Source organism: Canis aureus, chromosome 5 (genome assembly GCF_053574225.1).
Source record: "Canis aureus isolate CA01 chromosome 5, VMU_Caureus_v.1.0, whole genome shotgun sequence".
Taxonomy (NCBI): Eukaryota; Metazoa; Chordata; class Mammalia; order Carnivora; family Canidae; genus Canis; species Canis aureus.
The window spans coordinates 84,271,930-84,287,346 of record NC_135615.1 but is presented as its reverse complement, the minus strand read 5'-3'; the positions used below and the strand labels follow the sequence as shown (position 1 = coordinate 84,287,346).

Sequence of the window (15,417 nt, the reverse complement as noted above, 5' to 3'; positions counted from 1 at the left end):
TTTCTGTTTATTCACTTCCATTTAAAAATGTCCTAGACAGTCCATGAAAACCATGAAAATGGTCTCTGTGGAGTTGAAATCCCTTGAGCAAGCGTTGAAGACAGTGGTCAGCTTTGCAGCATGGTAGTGCTGGGATTTTGGGAAATTTAGTTAACACAGAGCTGTTTAATTTTCCTTTGCTGTATTTTTCCTGTCATCCTTAGCCAGTTGGACTGTCCTTTGCTTCATATATACCCAAGTCCTTGATTCCAGTCCCTACGGGAATTTTTTTTTTTTTTTTTTTTTTTTTTTTTTGTGGTATCTTCTCGTATAAAATGTCTCCCATTGTCCTTCTCATTTTCTTTCTGCTGGGTTGCAATCACATGATTTCCTAGTAGGTGTTACTATGCAGTTTTGTTACATCACAGCTTGAAATTGGATTCAGAACTTGATTCAAGAATTCGTTCATTGTTTCTCAAAATGACTTCAAGTGACAGTTCCCTCTGATTAAATTGGTGACGCAGAATCCTGGTGGAGATGAAGTAACCAGCGAGGGGATGAATGCGAGGGGATCAAGGGACAGCAAGCCCAGGATGATAGTCAGGCATTCCGCAGTTCCTTCATCAGACTTCCAGTTAAAACGTATTCATCTCTCGTAGCAGATCTGGGAAACACTAAGAATCGAGTGAGAATGGTATTTGGGAGAGTGAACTTTAAAACCAGACTTCTGGATTAAATCTGGGTTTGCTTTGTGAGCCAAGGGAACCACCTTTCTGTTTCTTAGTTTCCTTATTTGTAACATACAGGTAATTATGGTAATGACCTCATAGGGTTATCATGATGATTGCATAGGTTATTAGAGGTAGAGCTCTAGTGACTGATAAGTGCTAAATGCTAGCTGTTATTTTTGGTGAGGTGGTATAGTCCTGTGGTTAGGAGTAGGGACTCTGGAGCAGATTGCCTTATGAGTGAATTCTGGCTTCTAGATGTCTGACTGTGAGAAGTTACTTAAACTCTCTTAGTTTTCTCATCTGTAAAAATGCAATTAATACATAGCAGTTGTTGTGAAGGTTAAACAAGCCACTATGTATAAGGTTCCTTGAACAGTTCCTAGCCTAGCCTGAGTACTCCCAAGTGTCAACCGGCTGTACCACTGCTACTCTTTTTACCTTTGTCTGAAGTAACATAGCTCTGTCTTTGCAGACTTTCCGCAGTCCTGACCTTTGATGTTTGCTCACGTACACATAAGACCTTTCAGATTCCTTGCTGGTGATTATCTGACTATAATCTTCTAGATTAAGCTTTCTGTGGGTTAGGTTTTGTAAATAAATTACACGTGATGTTCCTCTGGGCTTTGTATAGCCTTCTCAACTATCACCCAGATAATGAGGAGATCTCAACACTGGTCTTGTTTATAGTATGATTAAAAACTATTTTAAATTCCTGAAGGTTAGGGGCGCCTGGGTAGCTTAATTGATTAAGCATCTGCCTTTGGCTCAGGTCCTGATCCCAGGGTCTTGGGATCAAGCCCCACATCAGGCTCCCTGATCAGGAAGCAGGAAAGGGCCTGCTTCTCCCTTTCCCTCTGTGCTCATGCGAGCTCTCTCAAATAAATAACATCCTTATAAAAAAATTCCCGAAAGTTAGCCTGCCATCCGTTTCATTAGTTTGATAAATATTTATTGAGAGTCTACTACATACAAAGTATTCTTCTGTAGTAGTGAGTAGAACAGAAGGTCTCTGGTCTCATGGAACTTCAATTTATGGCAGAGGAAGCAGATAATAAACAATGAGTAAAATTATACAAATTATATAATTTTATATCTGGTGGGTCAGGGAAGACAAGACCTATAAACCCTATCCACCCTACCCCTTAGCATAGGAAGGAGCCAGTTACCCAAAGATGTCTCCAAGAAGAGCAGTCTAGGAAGAGGGGCTTGGAAGAAGCAAAGGCCTTGGAGTAGGAACAAACTAGACTTATTTATTTATTTATTTTTTTAAAAGACTAGAAAAGGCCAGTGTGGCTGGAGCAAGGAGAGGAATGGTAGATGAGGCTGGTGAGGTGGCCGAGGCTCAGATCCGGTGGGGCCTAGTGGCCCGCAGGGAGAAAAATAAATTTCAGTCTTCAGTTCGCCCGTTGGGGAGTTGAGGCCATCTGACCTGTGACTCTGAAGAGAGATCATGCTGGCGAGTTGATTGTAGGGGGCCAAGTGTTGATGTGCTTTGTGTGTTCTTGTAATTCTGGAGTACTTCTCTTATTCTGACCTAGTGTCTGGAATATTTATTGGAACCCTTGCCTGTTCCCAATTGGTCTGGTAAGATTTCAAGTTTATATTTACTGATACTTAGGTAAGAGTATATGCTTGGTTCTGTACACCTGTCGGAACTCAAAGGAGAAGAAAGATTTTAAAGTCTTCTTGTTGTTGTTCTGTTGAACACCACAGTACAATACATAAAACAGAAGTTGTTTGGACTTTCAGCTTTATTTTTTATTTTTATTTTATTTTATTTATTTTTAAAGATTTTATTTATTTATTCATAGAGATGCAGGGAGAGAAAGAGAGGCAGAGACACAGGCAGAGGGAGAAGCAGGCTCCATGCAGAGAGCCTGATGTGGGACTCGATCCAGGGTCTCCAGGATCACGCCCTGGGCTGCAGGCGGCGCTAAACCGCTGCGCCACCGGGGCTGCCCTCAACTTTATTTTTTAAAATGTGGGTTTATCTTTCCTCTGTTTAAGGACATGATTTTTCTCTTCTGAAATTTGACTTACAAAATCTTAAATGTGCTAAGCAGTGCAGAAGAAAAAACATAGTACAGAAGCAAAGGAGCAATGATTAAAAAAATACGTTTTCCTCTTGGTAAAGTTCTGTTAGTTGTGTAGCTATTTTACTGTGAAGTTTTTTACTGGGAAGTATATAGCTCAATGATACAATAGTCATCTCAGCTGCTAATGGCTTTGAAGGTTGTTCAATAGCTACAAATCAGGTTGTTCTTAACTTAGCTGTGCACCAGATCTTTAGCTATTTAGAAATGTTATATGAGATTTGAGTTAAGAACAGATTCTATTGTGTGTTTAATATTGTGTTTTGCAACAACAAAAGAGTACCCTCCTAAAAAAAAAGTTTGTGCTGATATTTATCTTCACACAGCTGCTAGTACAGTCAGTACTCTGCAGAAGATTGCAGTAGAACGAACAAGCTCTGAGTCTGGGAGGTATCTTGGAAATATCCAGTGGGTTTCTGGTAGCCAGTGTTCTGGTTATGCTGTTTGGCTAGGGACAAATGGGGTATACATTTTTCTTCACTCCTTTTCATGTTTCTTCTTTACTTTGGTTTTATTGAAGACTTCATTTATTTCTCTGAACCCTAATCATTTCAAATATTATAGGATACTGCCATTTCATACATATATGACTTAATAACAAAAAAACAGAAGCAAACTATATTTTGGAACTAGAAATAGTTTATTTAAATAAAAAGCCTGTTCCTTCAGCAGAAACAGATTTAGCCCATCAGAGTGCCAAAAGACATCTGTAATGGCTATTTCAATGCATTAACAGCTTATATATTAGATTTTTTTTTTTTGTTTCTTTGGGTGTAATTGTTTCAATAAGGCAAATAATAGTATATTGGTTTAAATATAAGAAAATGGCAGGTTTTAGCCATCCTTGGGGGAGCAAAGGAAACAGTATCTCGTTCTTTCATTTAAAAAACTTTAGAATATCTTAAAATTTGGACTACATAAACTGAGTTCTGCAGAGAATGAAACAAAGGCTACTTTCAAGGGCTTTATCTAGATGAGAAGGTATGTTAAAATGAGGAACTGTGCAGTTTCTAAGTTGGCATCTTAGATGGAATTCACCTGCACCTAAAACCAAGGGCCTCCTCTTCCATGATCCGAGTGCAGTGATCAAAATCAGGAAGCCAACACTGACACAGTATCTCATTAGCTAATCTCTACACCTTATTCACATTTTATCAGTTGTTCCAACCATGTCGTTATAGGAAGAGAAAGCTCAGTTGCATTCAGCTGTATTATCTTATCAGTCTCCTTACTGTGGACAGTACGTGGTCTTTGTCTTGTATATCCTTTCAGTTTTGAGAGAACTGGTCGGCTATTTTGTAGAATGCCCCACAGTTTGGGCTTTTCTTACATTTCATCCTGATTAAGTTATGGTCGTGGCATTTTGGGCCGAGCTCTCCAGAAGTGATGATATTCTTTCCTGTGCATTGTATCAGCAGGCAGCTGATGTTGACCTATCTTGTTCTAAAGGGTACTACTGTTTTTACCTTTGTAATTAATGTTTTATGGGGAGATGTTTTGAGACCATACAGCTAATACTGTATTACACCTGAAACTTACACCTACTAGTTTCCGCATCTGTTGATGAATCAGTTATTAATGCTACGATTACCAACTAGAGGTTTTCTAACATGTCATTGATTGGTTGGGATCTACTTTAAGGAAGAGAGAGGTCTTTCCTTCTCAGTTATTTACTTGTCCATTCACTAGATTTGTATCGGTATGGACTGATGGATTCTTAGTTTATTCGGTGAGTTTTAGGTGCAGTTTTACTTGTGTTGTTACCCTTGGAACTTTTTGAGCAGATGAGTCATTGTGAGAGAAGCCAATAAGCCATTTCCTTAAATTCTATTTAGGAATGTGATCTTTGCAGTTCGTGTATCTGTTTCGTCGGGATCCTATCGTAGGTGTCATCAGCACGGTGGGGGTACGTGTCCGTCACTGCTTTTATGGCTTTTTCAGAGTTCATGTTTTAGAACCATAGTACCTGTGGGTTTTTGGTTTGTTCTCTGTTATTTTTGGGAATTTCCTTGTGAGTCTAAAAGCTGTCCGGTGCGAGGGCGAGGCAGCGGCCCGTCCTCGGGAGCAGGTCGGTGGCCGGGACCCCGGGACCCCGCGTCCGCCCGTCCCGCAGCACTTCTGGGATTCCGTGGCGGCGCGCTGCGGTCCTGCCCAACCTGCTCCTGAACTTGCTCCGAGACGTGCGCAGGTCGCTAGCTTCCAGCGCTTCTCCTTCCGGCCGCGGCTCTCCCCACTGCGCTTTCCCAGGGTCGCGAGCCTGCAGTTCGTGGGCAAATGGTTGCGCGTCTCAGTTCTTGCGCGTGGGCGGCCGAGGCTCCGAGCGGGGGCCGTCGGGGGGCCGCGGCTGCGCAGGCCCGGGGAGCGGCGGGGCGACGTGAGGTCCTCCCTCCAGCAGAGGGTCCCCGCCCGCCGCCGCCCGGCCCGCCCCGCCGCCGCCGAGCTTCGGGAGCCCTTCCTGCCGGGCGGGCCTGGCGCCGCGCCGCGCCCCGCCCTGCCCTGCCCGGAGCCCCGCCCCCCGCCCTGCCCGGAGCCCCGCCCCGAGCCCCGCCCCGCCCGCAGCCCCGCGCCCCGCCCCGCCCCGCCAACAACCGCCGCTCTGATTGGCCCGGCGCCTGTCTCTTCTGTCCCCGCAGCCAATCGCGCCGGGCGAGGAGCTCCTGGTCTGGTACAATGGGGAAGACAACCCCGAGATAGCAGCTGCGATTGAGGAAGAGCGAGCCAGCGCCCGGAGCAAGCGGAGCTCCCCGAAAAGCAGGAAAGGTAGGCGCCCGCGCCGCCCCGGCTCCCCGCCGCCCCGCCGCCCGGCCCGGCTCGGGCTCGGGGGCGCCCGCGGCCCTCGCTGACCTTCCCCGGCCCCGCGCGGCCCCACTCGGCGGCCCCGGCCCCCCCCACCCCCCCCCGGGCCGCTGCTGAATCACGGCCGGACGCCGCGCTCGCAGCCCCGCACGCCCCGCGCAGCCTTGGCTTTGGGTGCCGTTGGCCCGGGACGCGTCACCAGCCGTGCCCCCCCGTGACATTGCCAGGCCCGCAGATCCGGCGGCCTCGGGTCCGCCCGGGACGGCCGCGCCGCCGCCGCCGCCGCCCGGGCCCTGCCCTCCTCTGGGCCTCCCGGGGCAGGCCGCGCCGCTGCTCCCCGCTGCTCCCCGCTGCCCCGCTCCCCTGCCTCCTCTCCTGCTCCCCGCTCCCCCGCTCCCCCGCTCCCCGACCTACGCTCCGGCTCCGCTACCCGCTCCTGCTCCCCTGCCTCCTCCCCTGCTCCCGGCTCCTACTCCCGCTCCCCCGCTCCCCTGCCTCCCCTCCTGCTCCCCTGCTCCCCTGCTCCCCTGCTCCCCGCTCCCCGCTCCCCTGCCTCCGCTCCGCTCCCCGCGCTGCGCACGATTGCAACACTCCGGGTGGGCGAAGGTCTGGGCGCCGCGGACCTTCTCGAAATTAGGCCACTAACAAGATGGAAGTTGACGACTGTGCTGTTGTGTCACTTCTGCTCACCGCTCTCCTAGTTTTATTTTGTTTTATGATGTTTCCGAACAAAAGGTAAAGCGTCGTCACACTTTAGGGAAGGGGATAATTTCTCGGTAGGAAAACAGTTTGGTTGGATGGATCGTATTTCCAGCTGGCATTCGGACACGTCGGGATTTTTTTTTTTTTAATGAAGAATTTTAATGTGAATTGGCGAATCTTTCATAGAGTCCAGTTTGAATATGTGCCAAGGCACGGTATGGTAGTTCCTCACTCGCATAAACCCTTTTTTGTTTGTTTGTTTTGCCTGCTTTAGCTCTTACGTAAATTTTTGTAGTCCTCGGAACTTAGGCGCCCGTCCTTCTCCTTCACTCGCACCGTAGCCGAGTGAGCTGCGGAAGTCATACTGTAAATAAAATCAACCTACTCTGATTTTGGAAGAGTGTAAAAGTAGTGTTTAAAAACGTAGGCGAGAAGTCGATTCTGATTTTTTTCTATTACACATTCTTCTGTATTTCGCAGTGTAATGGGAATACAGTTAACTCATCCAAGAGAAAGTTGGTGGGGTCTTTCACTAAATACATGTTTCCTATTTATCAAATGTTATCTTGTCATTGTTTTAGTCCATTAAATGCTTTGATCCTGCATCAGATGATTAGGGTCTAGAACATTCCCGAGTGTCTCTTCTGCTGTAACTGAATATTTACGATTTTTGCTGTTTTTAGGCTTAGTACATAATTGTTTGAACACTGTTTACATATTTCAGTTTGTTCCTTTATTTAGTGTTCTTTTTATTTATAAGTGATGCCATCAGCCTCTCCAGGTAAGTTGTGATTTATTTGCAGGGGTGGGAGTTTGGGGAAGAAGAGCAGATACTCATTCTGCTACTGAGTGTAACTAATGATTTATTTAAATACATTCATAGCTTACTAGCACCTTCTCTCAGGTTTTTCTCTAGTTTGGCATACTTTGGTGTGCATGTTTAGAACATTTCATGGCTTTCTGCTTTTTTATTGATTCCCTAAAATTTTTTCCTGCATATTTAGTTGGATGTGGAGGGAAAAACCTGAAAATAAATTTTTTATTGGTGATACATGAATTTTACACACTTATATTTTTATACCTGCCTGGATTGCTGGGTTTTTACATTGAATTAAGTATTTCATATTATCCTGTTACTGTTTTTGTATTTACTCTGGGAAGCATATAATCTACTGAGTCTTAGGTTTTAATGAAAATACTTGGCATGAAGCTTGCTCTGAGAACTTAATAGTCTGTTTTGAACAACTTGCTGGTAAAGAGTCCTGAAGTTTAGAGACTTTAAATAATGAGTCAAACCTTTGCTTTTAAATTAAACACTCGGTGAAAGCTAATTTATAGCTTGCAAAGACCTGAAACGGAGAACTTTTTATTTTAACTTGGTTCTCTTTAGGTCTTATGTGTGACCTCAGACATTTAAAACTATTTTTTCAGGCAGTGATGTCAGAGAGTAAATCAACAAAAATTTCATTCAGTAGCATGTTAGCTTAGTAATTCTGAAAGCCAGATGTTGAAGACATGCAGCTGACAGGTAGACTGACAGTGGACCTAACTAACTTCATTTTGGTTATGAGGCAGGGAGAGAAAAACAAAGGGCTGAATTCTTCAGGAGTTCTGGGCCTCGGCTCCTTTGCATGACAGCTGCTATGCCTACAGCTGTGCATTGCATGTGGCGCCTTTCAGAATTCATCACATCGCTGGTGGATCATGAGGCGTGTTCTGGGCAGTAAAAAGTCCTACTTCCTTTACAAAGTGGCCTCTTCTCTCTGTCTCTGTCTCTGTCATTCATTCATTCATTCATTCATTCAGTTCATGTTTGTTAAGTCCCTGCCATGTGCCAGGCACTCTGCTAGCTTGTACAGGGCAGTGGTGAGCAGAAAAGAAGCAGTAATGCTCCTCATGATGCCTGGAGTCTAGTTGGGGAGACCGACATTACATAAGGAAGTTGCTGATCAGCACCTTGATGGTTGGCATGGAATAGGCCCTCAATAAACGTTGGCTGATTGGCAAACAAAGACCCACACAAACCTTGTAACGAAGGGAGAGCACGCAGTGCTGGGAGAACACAGTTCATATTGTCTCTGACCAGCGAGCATGCAACTTTGCCATGGGCCAAAGATGTGCATACTTTAGGTGTTTCAGACGAGAGTTTTGGATTCTCAGCTTCGTAATTCAGCCTGACTTCTTACGTGCCTGAGCAGCCCGTTATGAGATGGAGCATGAGAATTTCTTGGCTGGGACAGCTGAGACTTTGCAGGTAGAGAAGGAGGGAGAGTTTTTTAGTGTCTGATGCTTCAGTTATTTTAATTTGAACCACAGGAAGATTGTGTTCTGAGAATAGAAACCTAGAAAGGCCACAGTTAGAAGAATTTACCATCTTCTCGATTTGTGCCATTTGTGCCGTTTGTTCCTGTGAGATATAAGAGATTGAGTTTGCTTGTTAGCAGTACATAATGACTGTTGGCAAAAAGTTCTTGTAAAATACAGACCATAATAGAATGTGGCGTTGCACGGCTGTCTCCTGGCTACGGGAGAGCCTTACCTGAAGTCCTTACCTGATCCCTAAGGAAACAATAGTGGCTCATACAGATGGGCTTAGTGGAAGGAATGTAAGACACAGGAGTCCTGGGTTTCTTCAGGTGTGTGACTGGGGAAGTATGTCACCTTTCTGGGGTGTACAGTGTCCATAGCTTTAAAAACGAGAATCCTAACATAGCACGGTCTCTGTGCTACCTAACCTCATGGGGTTGCTGTCAGGAGCAAAGGAAATAATGAAAAAGAGCTCAGTGCCACGTGCCAGGACCATTGTAACAGTAAGTGCAGGGGGGTAGCTGACAGTTGGTGTTTCTTGCAGAGGAACTCTTGAGTCTGTGACTCATTTAATCAGTCGGTATTTATGGAGGATTTCTCTAAGCCCAGAACCAGCGGCGGACCCCTCCATTCTCCTTTCCCTTGGCGGAACCTCGCACTGTGCCACTTCACCTTGATTTTTGGCCTCCTTCTCACCTACTGACTTTCCCATTCACAGCAAATTAGAGACAGAGGAATTATTTATAGCAGCAGATAGTTTTTATAGCTGGGAGCTGGACAGTAAAGAAGGCGGTTTATAACCAAACTGGCAATGCCTTGTGAAGAGTGTAGCTCCTTCGGGTTACTTGAGAGGTTTTAGATGATCCTTTATAGAAAGTGTAAGTAGTCCCTGAGAGTGCCAGCTAGTTTATAGTATCTGAGGAGGTGATTTGTAGTCATCACAGAACAGTTAAATTATAATCAACTTAAAGAGGAAATGTTCCGTGCGTCTCTGTAATCAGAGTCGTTCAAATAAAGCACCTTGGTACTGTGAAGAGCACCTGCGCTTTCCTTAGTTGCACATATTTGGAAAGGCTTGCTTCTCCAAAGGTGACGGAGCCTACACGCACTTAGAGTCAAGTTAGGGAGGTGGGAGATCTGTGTGCAGAATGATAGCTCTGTGGCAGTTTAAGGGGAAAAAAGTAAGTGCTGACCTGCTGGTGTGGGCAACAAGGGCTCCGGATGCCAAGAGGAGGGAGAGCTTGGCTAGGGCGCTGGGTCGTCTCTTTAGTAGAAAGGGTGGCGAGGAGCCTTAGGGGACTGTCAGAGAGGAGCGGCGGCAGATGTCTGGAGGGTCCCCCCTCGGCCTCTCACAGGCATTTGCCGGTCCGCGTCTGACACTGTGCTAGATGCTGAGGTTCCAGCCGAGAACTGGAGTGGCCAGTGTTCCCGCCATCACGGAGCGTACGCCCCAGGGAGCAGGGGGATGGTCAGCTAGATGAACAGTGTGAGTCTGGAACGTGTGTGTGAGCTGGTGGGGGGCGGTGGATGTGGGTAGCCAGGGATGGCCTTTCAGAGGCCGTGACACGAGTGACGCAGGGGTGGGCCTCCGCTCAGCTCCAGGAAGAGGGACCGATCTGGATGTTCTCTCAGCACTTTGGGCAGTTTATTGCTCAGGTAGGGGTGGGGACATCGGGGGGGCCACCTATGGGTTTTGTATCATGAAACTCAGGTCTCCAAGTGGACGCACAGGCCCCTTCTCTACCAGGTGCTCCACTCAGTGGCTGGATTGGGAGGGAAAAGGTCCAGGGAGGAGCTTACCGCCCATCTTAATGTAGCTCAGTGCAGGTCAGGCTTCCTAGGTGTTCGAGTTTATGTGTGTTTGGGGCCCATGGTAGGGAGGGGTAGGCAGGAACCCCCTGGGAGAGGGGACATGCTGCATTGCAGTGACAAAGCAGAGCACGGTGGGGAGGACTCCTGTGAAGGATTCTGAGGAAGAGAAGAAGGAAAGACCTTGTACGAGCTGGGGAAGGAAAAAGTTGGAGGGACATGGGAGGTCACAGGTCCCTGCTGGACAACAGGTAGAAGACAGGTGCAGCAGGAGGCTCTGGTGGCAGTGGAGAGGGTGCTAGGGGACAGAGGTGTGCGGTGCTCCAGCTGGGCGGGGTCAGTAGCCCGGAGCAGTGCTGGGCACTCTCCCGTGGGTGTTCCGCGCAGCCTCTGCTGCTGCGGTGCGCACACCACCTCCAGATGAGGAGACGGACACTTAGCCAGCTTGGTGAAACTGTCGGAACTCACGGCTGGTGGATGGCAGAGTCAGAACTTGAGTCCAGGTTTTCTATGCTTTTTCTTCTGCAGAATATGCTGCTTTTTGTCCGCTTGTCCGTGGGGTGGGCTGCAGCAGCAGACATGACAACACCAGTTCCCTTTAAAGTTAGGATTACAGGATGCAAGCTGAGAACGGGTGCTTTGGTGGTGTTTGGTGTCCTAGTCTCCCATAGCAGCTGACGACGACGGCTCTTTTTGTGGCTCCTTGGCCAAAGCTGAAGGGCAGAGGCCTGGCCGTGGTGCCTGAGGGTGAGGCCCTTGGGCCCTGAACCTTCTGGGCACCTGTTGGGCAGGTCCTGTGCCCCCTTCCTTGTAGGACACTCTGCAGTGGTTCTGGTTCACAGGTGCTGGAGCGGGGCGTGGGGTGGTTGGAGGTCGTGACGTTCCTGTGGAAATACCGCCCCAGCACTAACCTGTCGGGTTGGACCCAAGAGAGCAGTCTTGGTTGGTTCCCACTGTAGCTTTCACTTCCCTCTCGCTGAGTGTTGGCCTTTGCAGAGTGTTGGGTCCCATCTCTGATGGTTGGCTGCCAGGTTGATCCACGCTGCTGTGGTGGTGCTCTGTTTTTTAAAGCTTGATACAGGGATGCCGGGGTGGTTCAGCAGTTGAGCGTCTGCCTTTGGCCCAGGGCGTGATCCTGGAGTCCTGGGATCGAGCCCCGCGGCGGGCTCCCTGCATGGAGCCTGCTTCCCTTTCTGCTTGTGTCTCTGCCTCTCTCTGTGTCTCTCATGAATAAATAAATAAATAAAGTCTTTTTTTAAAAAATGAAAGCTTGATACAGTTTTGATATTTTTTCAGCAGTAGGAGATGGGATTTTTTTTTTTTATTTCTAATTCTACTTCTGATGCTTTTCTGACTTCAAATTTAGTGCCTAAATAGTTTTGTGCCTTTGATGTTTGCTGTGTATAACTTATTCATAGGGAAATTATATGGATTTACTAAAATTTTTCAAAGCATTTTGTGCATTTTTCAACTGTAGTTCAGTGGATGAACTTGGGAAAAATCCTGATACATGCCATGATTAAAAACTGCTTTAAGCATTGTGACTGAGTATATAGTTAGGCTGTTATTCTGATTCTCCTGCTCATATGTAAATTGGAAGGTGAGCCAAATGCAGAAAATAGGTTTGATCATGATTAAATTTTCTAAAAGAAAAAATGTGAGACCGTTAATGTAGTGGGTACAAACTCGTTTAGTTGATTTTTTTAAAAACTTGGTTGTAATTTGAAAGTAAACAGAAACCAAATGCAATCTTCAGTGCTTTCCCTAAATAGGAGTACTGAGTTCTTTTTTCAGAATTATGGATTAATTGTTTTTAAAACTCATTGAGTGCTTCCTTTCCCTAGGTGGTTTCCTGTTCTGGTTTACAGAGGGGCTGCTACACACATGAACTTAGTAGAATTACAGAAAGGAGTTTATTGAGGTTGCCTGTGAAGAAGTGAGGACTTGGGTGAACACTCCCAGGGCACCGTGACGCACGTTCTCCATACGTTAGGCTGAAAGAAAGGTCGGTCAGTTGGGGTTGCAGATAGGCTAGGCTAGGCTAGCCTGATCGTGTTGGCACTCATGTGACCTGTCCATACTTCACAGGCTGCCAAGGACAGTTCTAAAGTTTGATTTCATTAATCTTAATAATTTGGTTGACACAGTTCAGGGAATGTGAATGACAAGAGAAGCGAGAGTTACTTGCAAAGGCTACTGTTGTTCCTCGGAGTGAGAATGATGAATACTGAAAGCAGCCGTTTTTCTTTATTAGCACTCCGATTAAACCAGTGTCAGGCGATACAAGAGTTCTGGGTTGAATTCATTCCTTATGGTATATTGTGATGCGGACACATCTCGTGATTGGACGCTTCCTGCACATCCTATCACTCTGTGATGGATCACTGCTTTCTGTTGAGGGTGAGCGTGAACAGCAGTTACTCGTTGGCATGTCTCGCGTGTGCCTGGCGCTGTGCTTAGTGCTCCATCCACAGCGTTGACGATGCTCCCTGCTCGTAGTGCTGCAAGGTCAGGAGGCTCCTGATCTCCCTTTACATGGTTGGCCCAAGTCCACCTGGCTCCCACGTTATTTGGCTTCGTCTTGTCTGCCTAACTCCAGTTTTTATTCATAATGTTTCTGAGTAGGACAGTCATACTGAGTAAGTAGCAGTGTTTTATAAGGCTCTAGTAATTAGCCAAGATGAATTTTCACTACTCACTGTAGAATTGCCCACTTTAATCCTAAATAATAAGGTAGTGTGATTAAGTGAAGCCTTTGGTATTAGAAAGCTAACTTATGGTGAGAACTAATGCCTTCAGTTATTTTTGCCTTGGGGGTTTATGGATTGAATAGATTTATTGTATTCCTTTGAGCACCTCAAAGAAACAGTTCTTAAAAACACTGTTAGGTTACATTTTTGTCCCTTGTTAGCCTTCGTCTGTTAAGTGTTTTTTTTTTTAATGGCATTTGTTGGTTTGGGCTTCTTCTGAATATTTCATTTTTCTTAAGTTTTATGTTATTTTTGAAATCTGTTTAGAAGCCGCAGAGTGAGACATTGGCCTGGCCTAAGTCCCTCTGCAGTGCGGACGGCAGGGGAAGGCACTTCTAGGACCAGGGAGCTCTTGCGCTTTGTCTTCCTTGTGATCTCAAGAAGACCATGATGTTGGGCTTCCTTCTCTGTACCAGTGTTCTTTTTTTTTTTTTTTTTTTTTTTTAATTTTATTTGAGACACACACAGAGAGAGGCAGAGACACAGGCAGAGGGAGAAGCAGGCTCCGTGCAGGGAGCGCGAGCTGGGACTCCATCCCGGGTTTCCAGGATCACGCCCTGGGCTGAAGGCGGTGCTAAACCGCCGAGCCACCCGGGCTGCCCGGTACCAGTGTTCTTGTGTTGAGAATAACTGGACTGTTCCACTGACTACAATAAAATTTTGGAAACTTTCTTAAGCTGAATGTTACAGATCATGAACATACTTTAATTTACATACACTCCAGAAGTTAGGTGTAGAAACAGGTGGTAAGTGCAGTGCTGATTTGCTGTGGAATAAATCATGCTTGCTAGTTTCTATCACTCTTATGATGTGACACCAAAAAATGGTAGGGATTTTGTCTTTTTGTTTTGTCAAAGTGTTTATTGGGGGGGCTGTTGGCTCTTTAATTTTTATCTGTTCCTTTAACTGGAGCTCATTTGAACTGTTAGAAGCAGCACTTTGTTAAGAGGTTTTGTTTGCTCTTAAAGCCGTTCCTATTCTAGGGGCTTGACTCATTCAGGAGTAAAAGCATGAAAAAAAACAAGGAGGAAGGAGCTGCCCTAACCTGCCTTTGTGCACTAGTGATTTTTCCTCATGAGGGGCAGGGGTTGATTCCTTAATTGTATTTACCCCGCTGTAGAGTCTTTGGAATATGTAAAAAGTGTTGAAACTTTTTTGAAACTTCTTGAATTTGTAGCAAAACGTAATATGGCCTTTTCTATTTCAAGCTTTTAATAAGAGTTTTTTTTGTTTTGTTTTTACTCCATTTCTTAAAGATTTAGTCTTTAACTGAGGTCATGAACCCTCCACCCCCATGCCTCAAACACAGGGCCAACTGGACAGAACCTCCGCCGCCTAGTGATCCGTGCTTTCATTTTCCAAAAGCAATTTCCTTTCTGTTCTATCCTTTCCCCTAAATATTAGGAGATAGCTTTGTTTTAAAAGGTTAAAACTTGGCACATACAATTAAGAAAATGTTCTGAGGGATTATGGGTAGGATGAAAATTCTCAGCATTCTGAATCCTCTGCTGTAACTAGTTCCTCTTCCCATTTTTGTGGGCAAGACCCTGAAAGTTAGAAATATTTTATGATGGGAATTTTCATACTAAGCTGGTACATGTATAGTTAAGTATTATATATCAATATATTTTAATATACACAGTCTTTAAGTAGTTTTGGAAGCCAGAGATTTATCCTAATGATAAAATAATGATATTGTATGTGTGTGACCTATAACAACACCAGTTTCTGAGGTTAGGACATCTAAAATGTTTGCTAATTTGATACTTGGAAAACATTTCCATTTTATGTGTTCTTAATAATTTAATGTGTCTGAATGACCCAAACCTAATTTCATCCTTAGTAAATTAACTACTGTATGTTATATGTAGTTGTGGAGAATTATCTTTGCTTTGGTTAAAAAGAAAACCAGTAAGTACCTACTTAGGCTACTCCCCCCCCCCCCCCCCCCATTTCTCTTAAAGCTGAGGTGATAAATAGTCTTTCCCCTTGTACTTCTAATCCTTCCTATTGGGGCAGTCTTTTGTAGATTTCCTGAGCCACCACATGCCACAAAAATGAAGACAAACTGGTTTGTTCACCCCTGTTTAGAACCCCAAAACCAATCCTATGCAGTGTTTGAAGTTGCAGTGCAGTTTAGAATGGGCAACAATGCAAATTCCTTTGCCTTTTGTTATTTATTCATTTATTTATTTATTTATTTATTTATTTATTTATTTATTTATTTATTTATTTATTTATTTTACTGTT

General features: G+C 45.4%; 1 protein-coding gene across 14 annotated transcripts in view; it reads left to right on the top strand.

The window, feature by feature from the left end:
• Positions 1-15,417, top strand: part of PRDM2 (PR/SET domain 2) — a 119,100-nt gene that overhangs the window by 48,760 nt on the left and 54,923 nt on the right. For 11 of the 14 annotated variants that reach the window (XR_013380768.1, XR_013380769.1, XR_013380767.1 and 8 more), the window contains one exon: positions 5,437-5,563. Coding sequence is in view for 8 of the 14 variants with exons in the window: in XM_077899567.1 (XP_077755693.1) it covers positions 5,437-5,563 (127 nt within the window). In the remaining 6 variants the exon portion in view is untranslated. Of the gene's footprint in view, positions 1-4,688; positions 4,710-5,436; positions 5,564-6,319; positions 6,335-15,417 lie in introns of those variants that run through there. The other 3 variants (XM_077899570.1, XM_077899569.1, XM_077899572.1) reach the window with 3 other exon arrangements.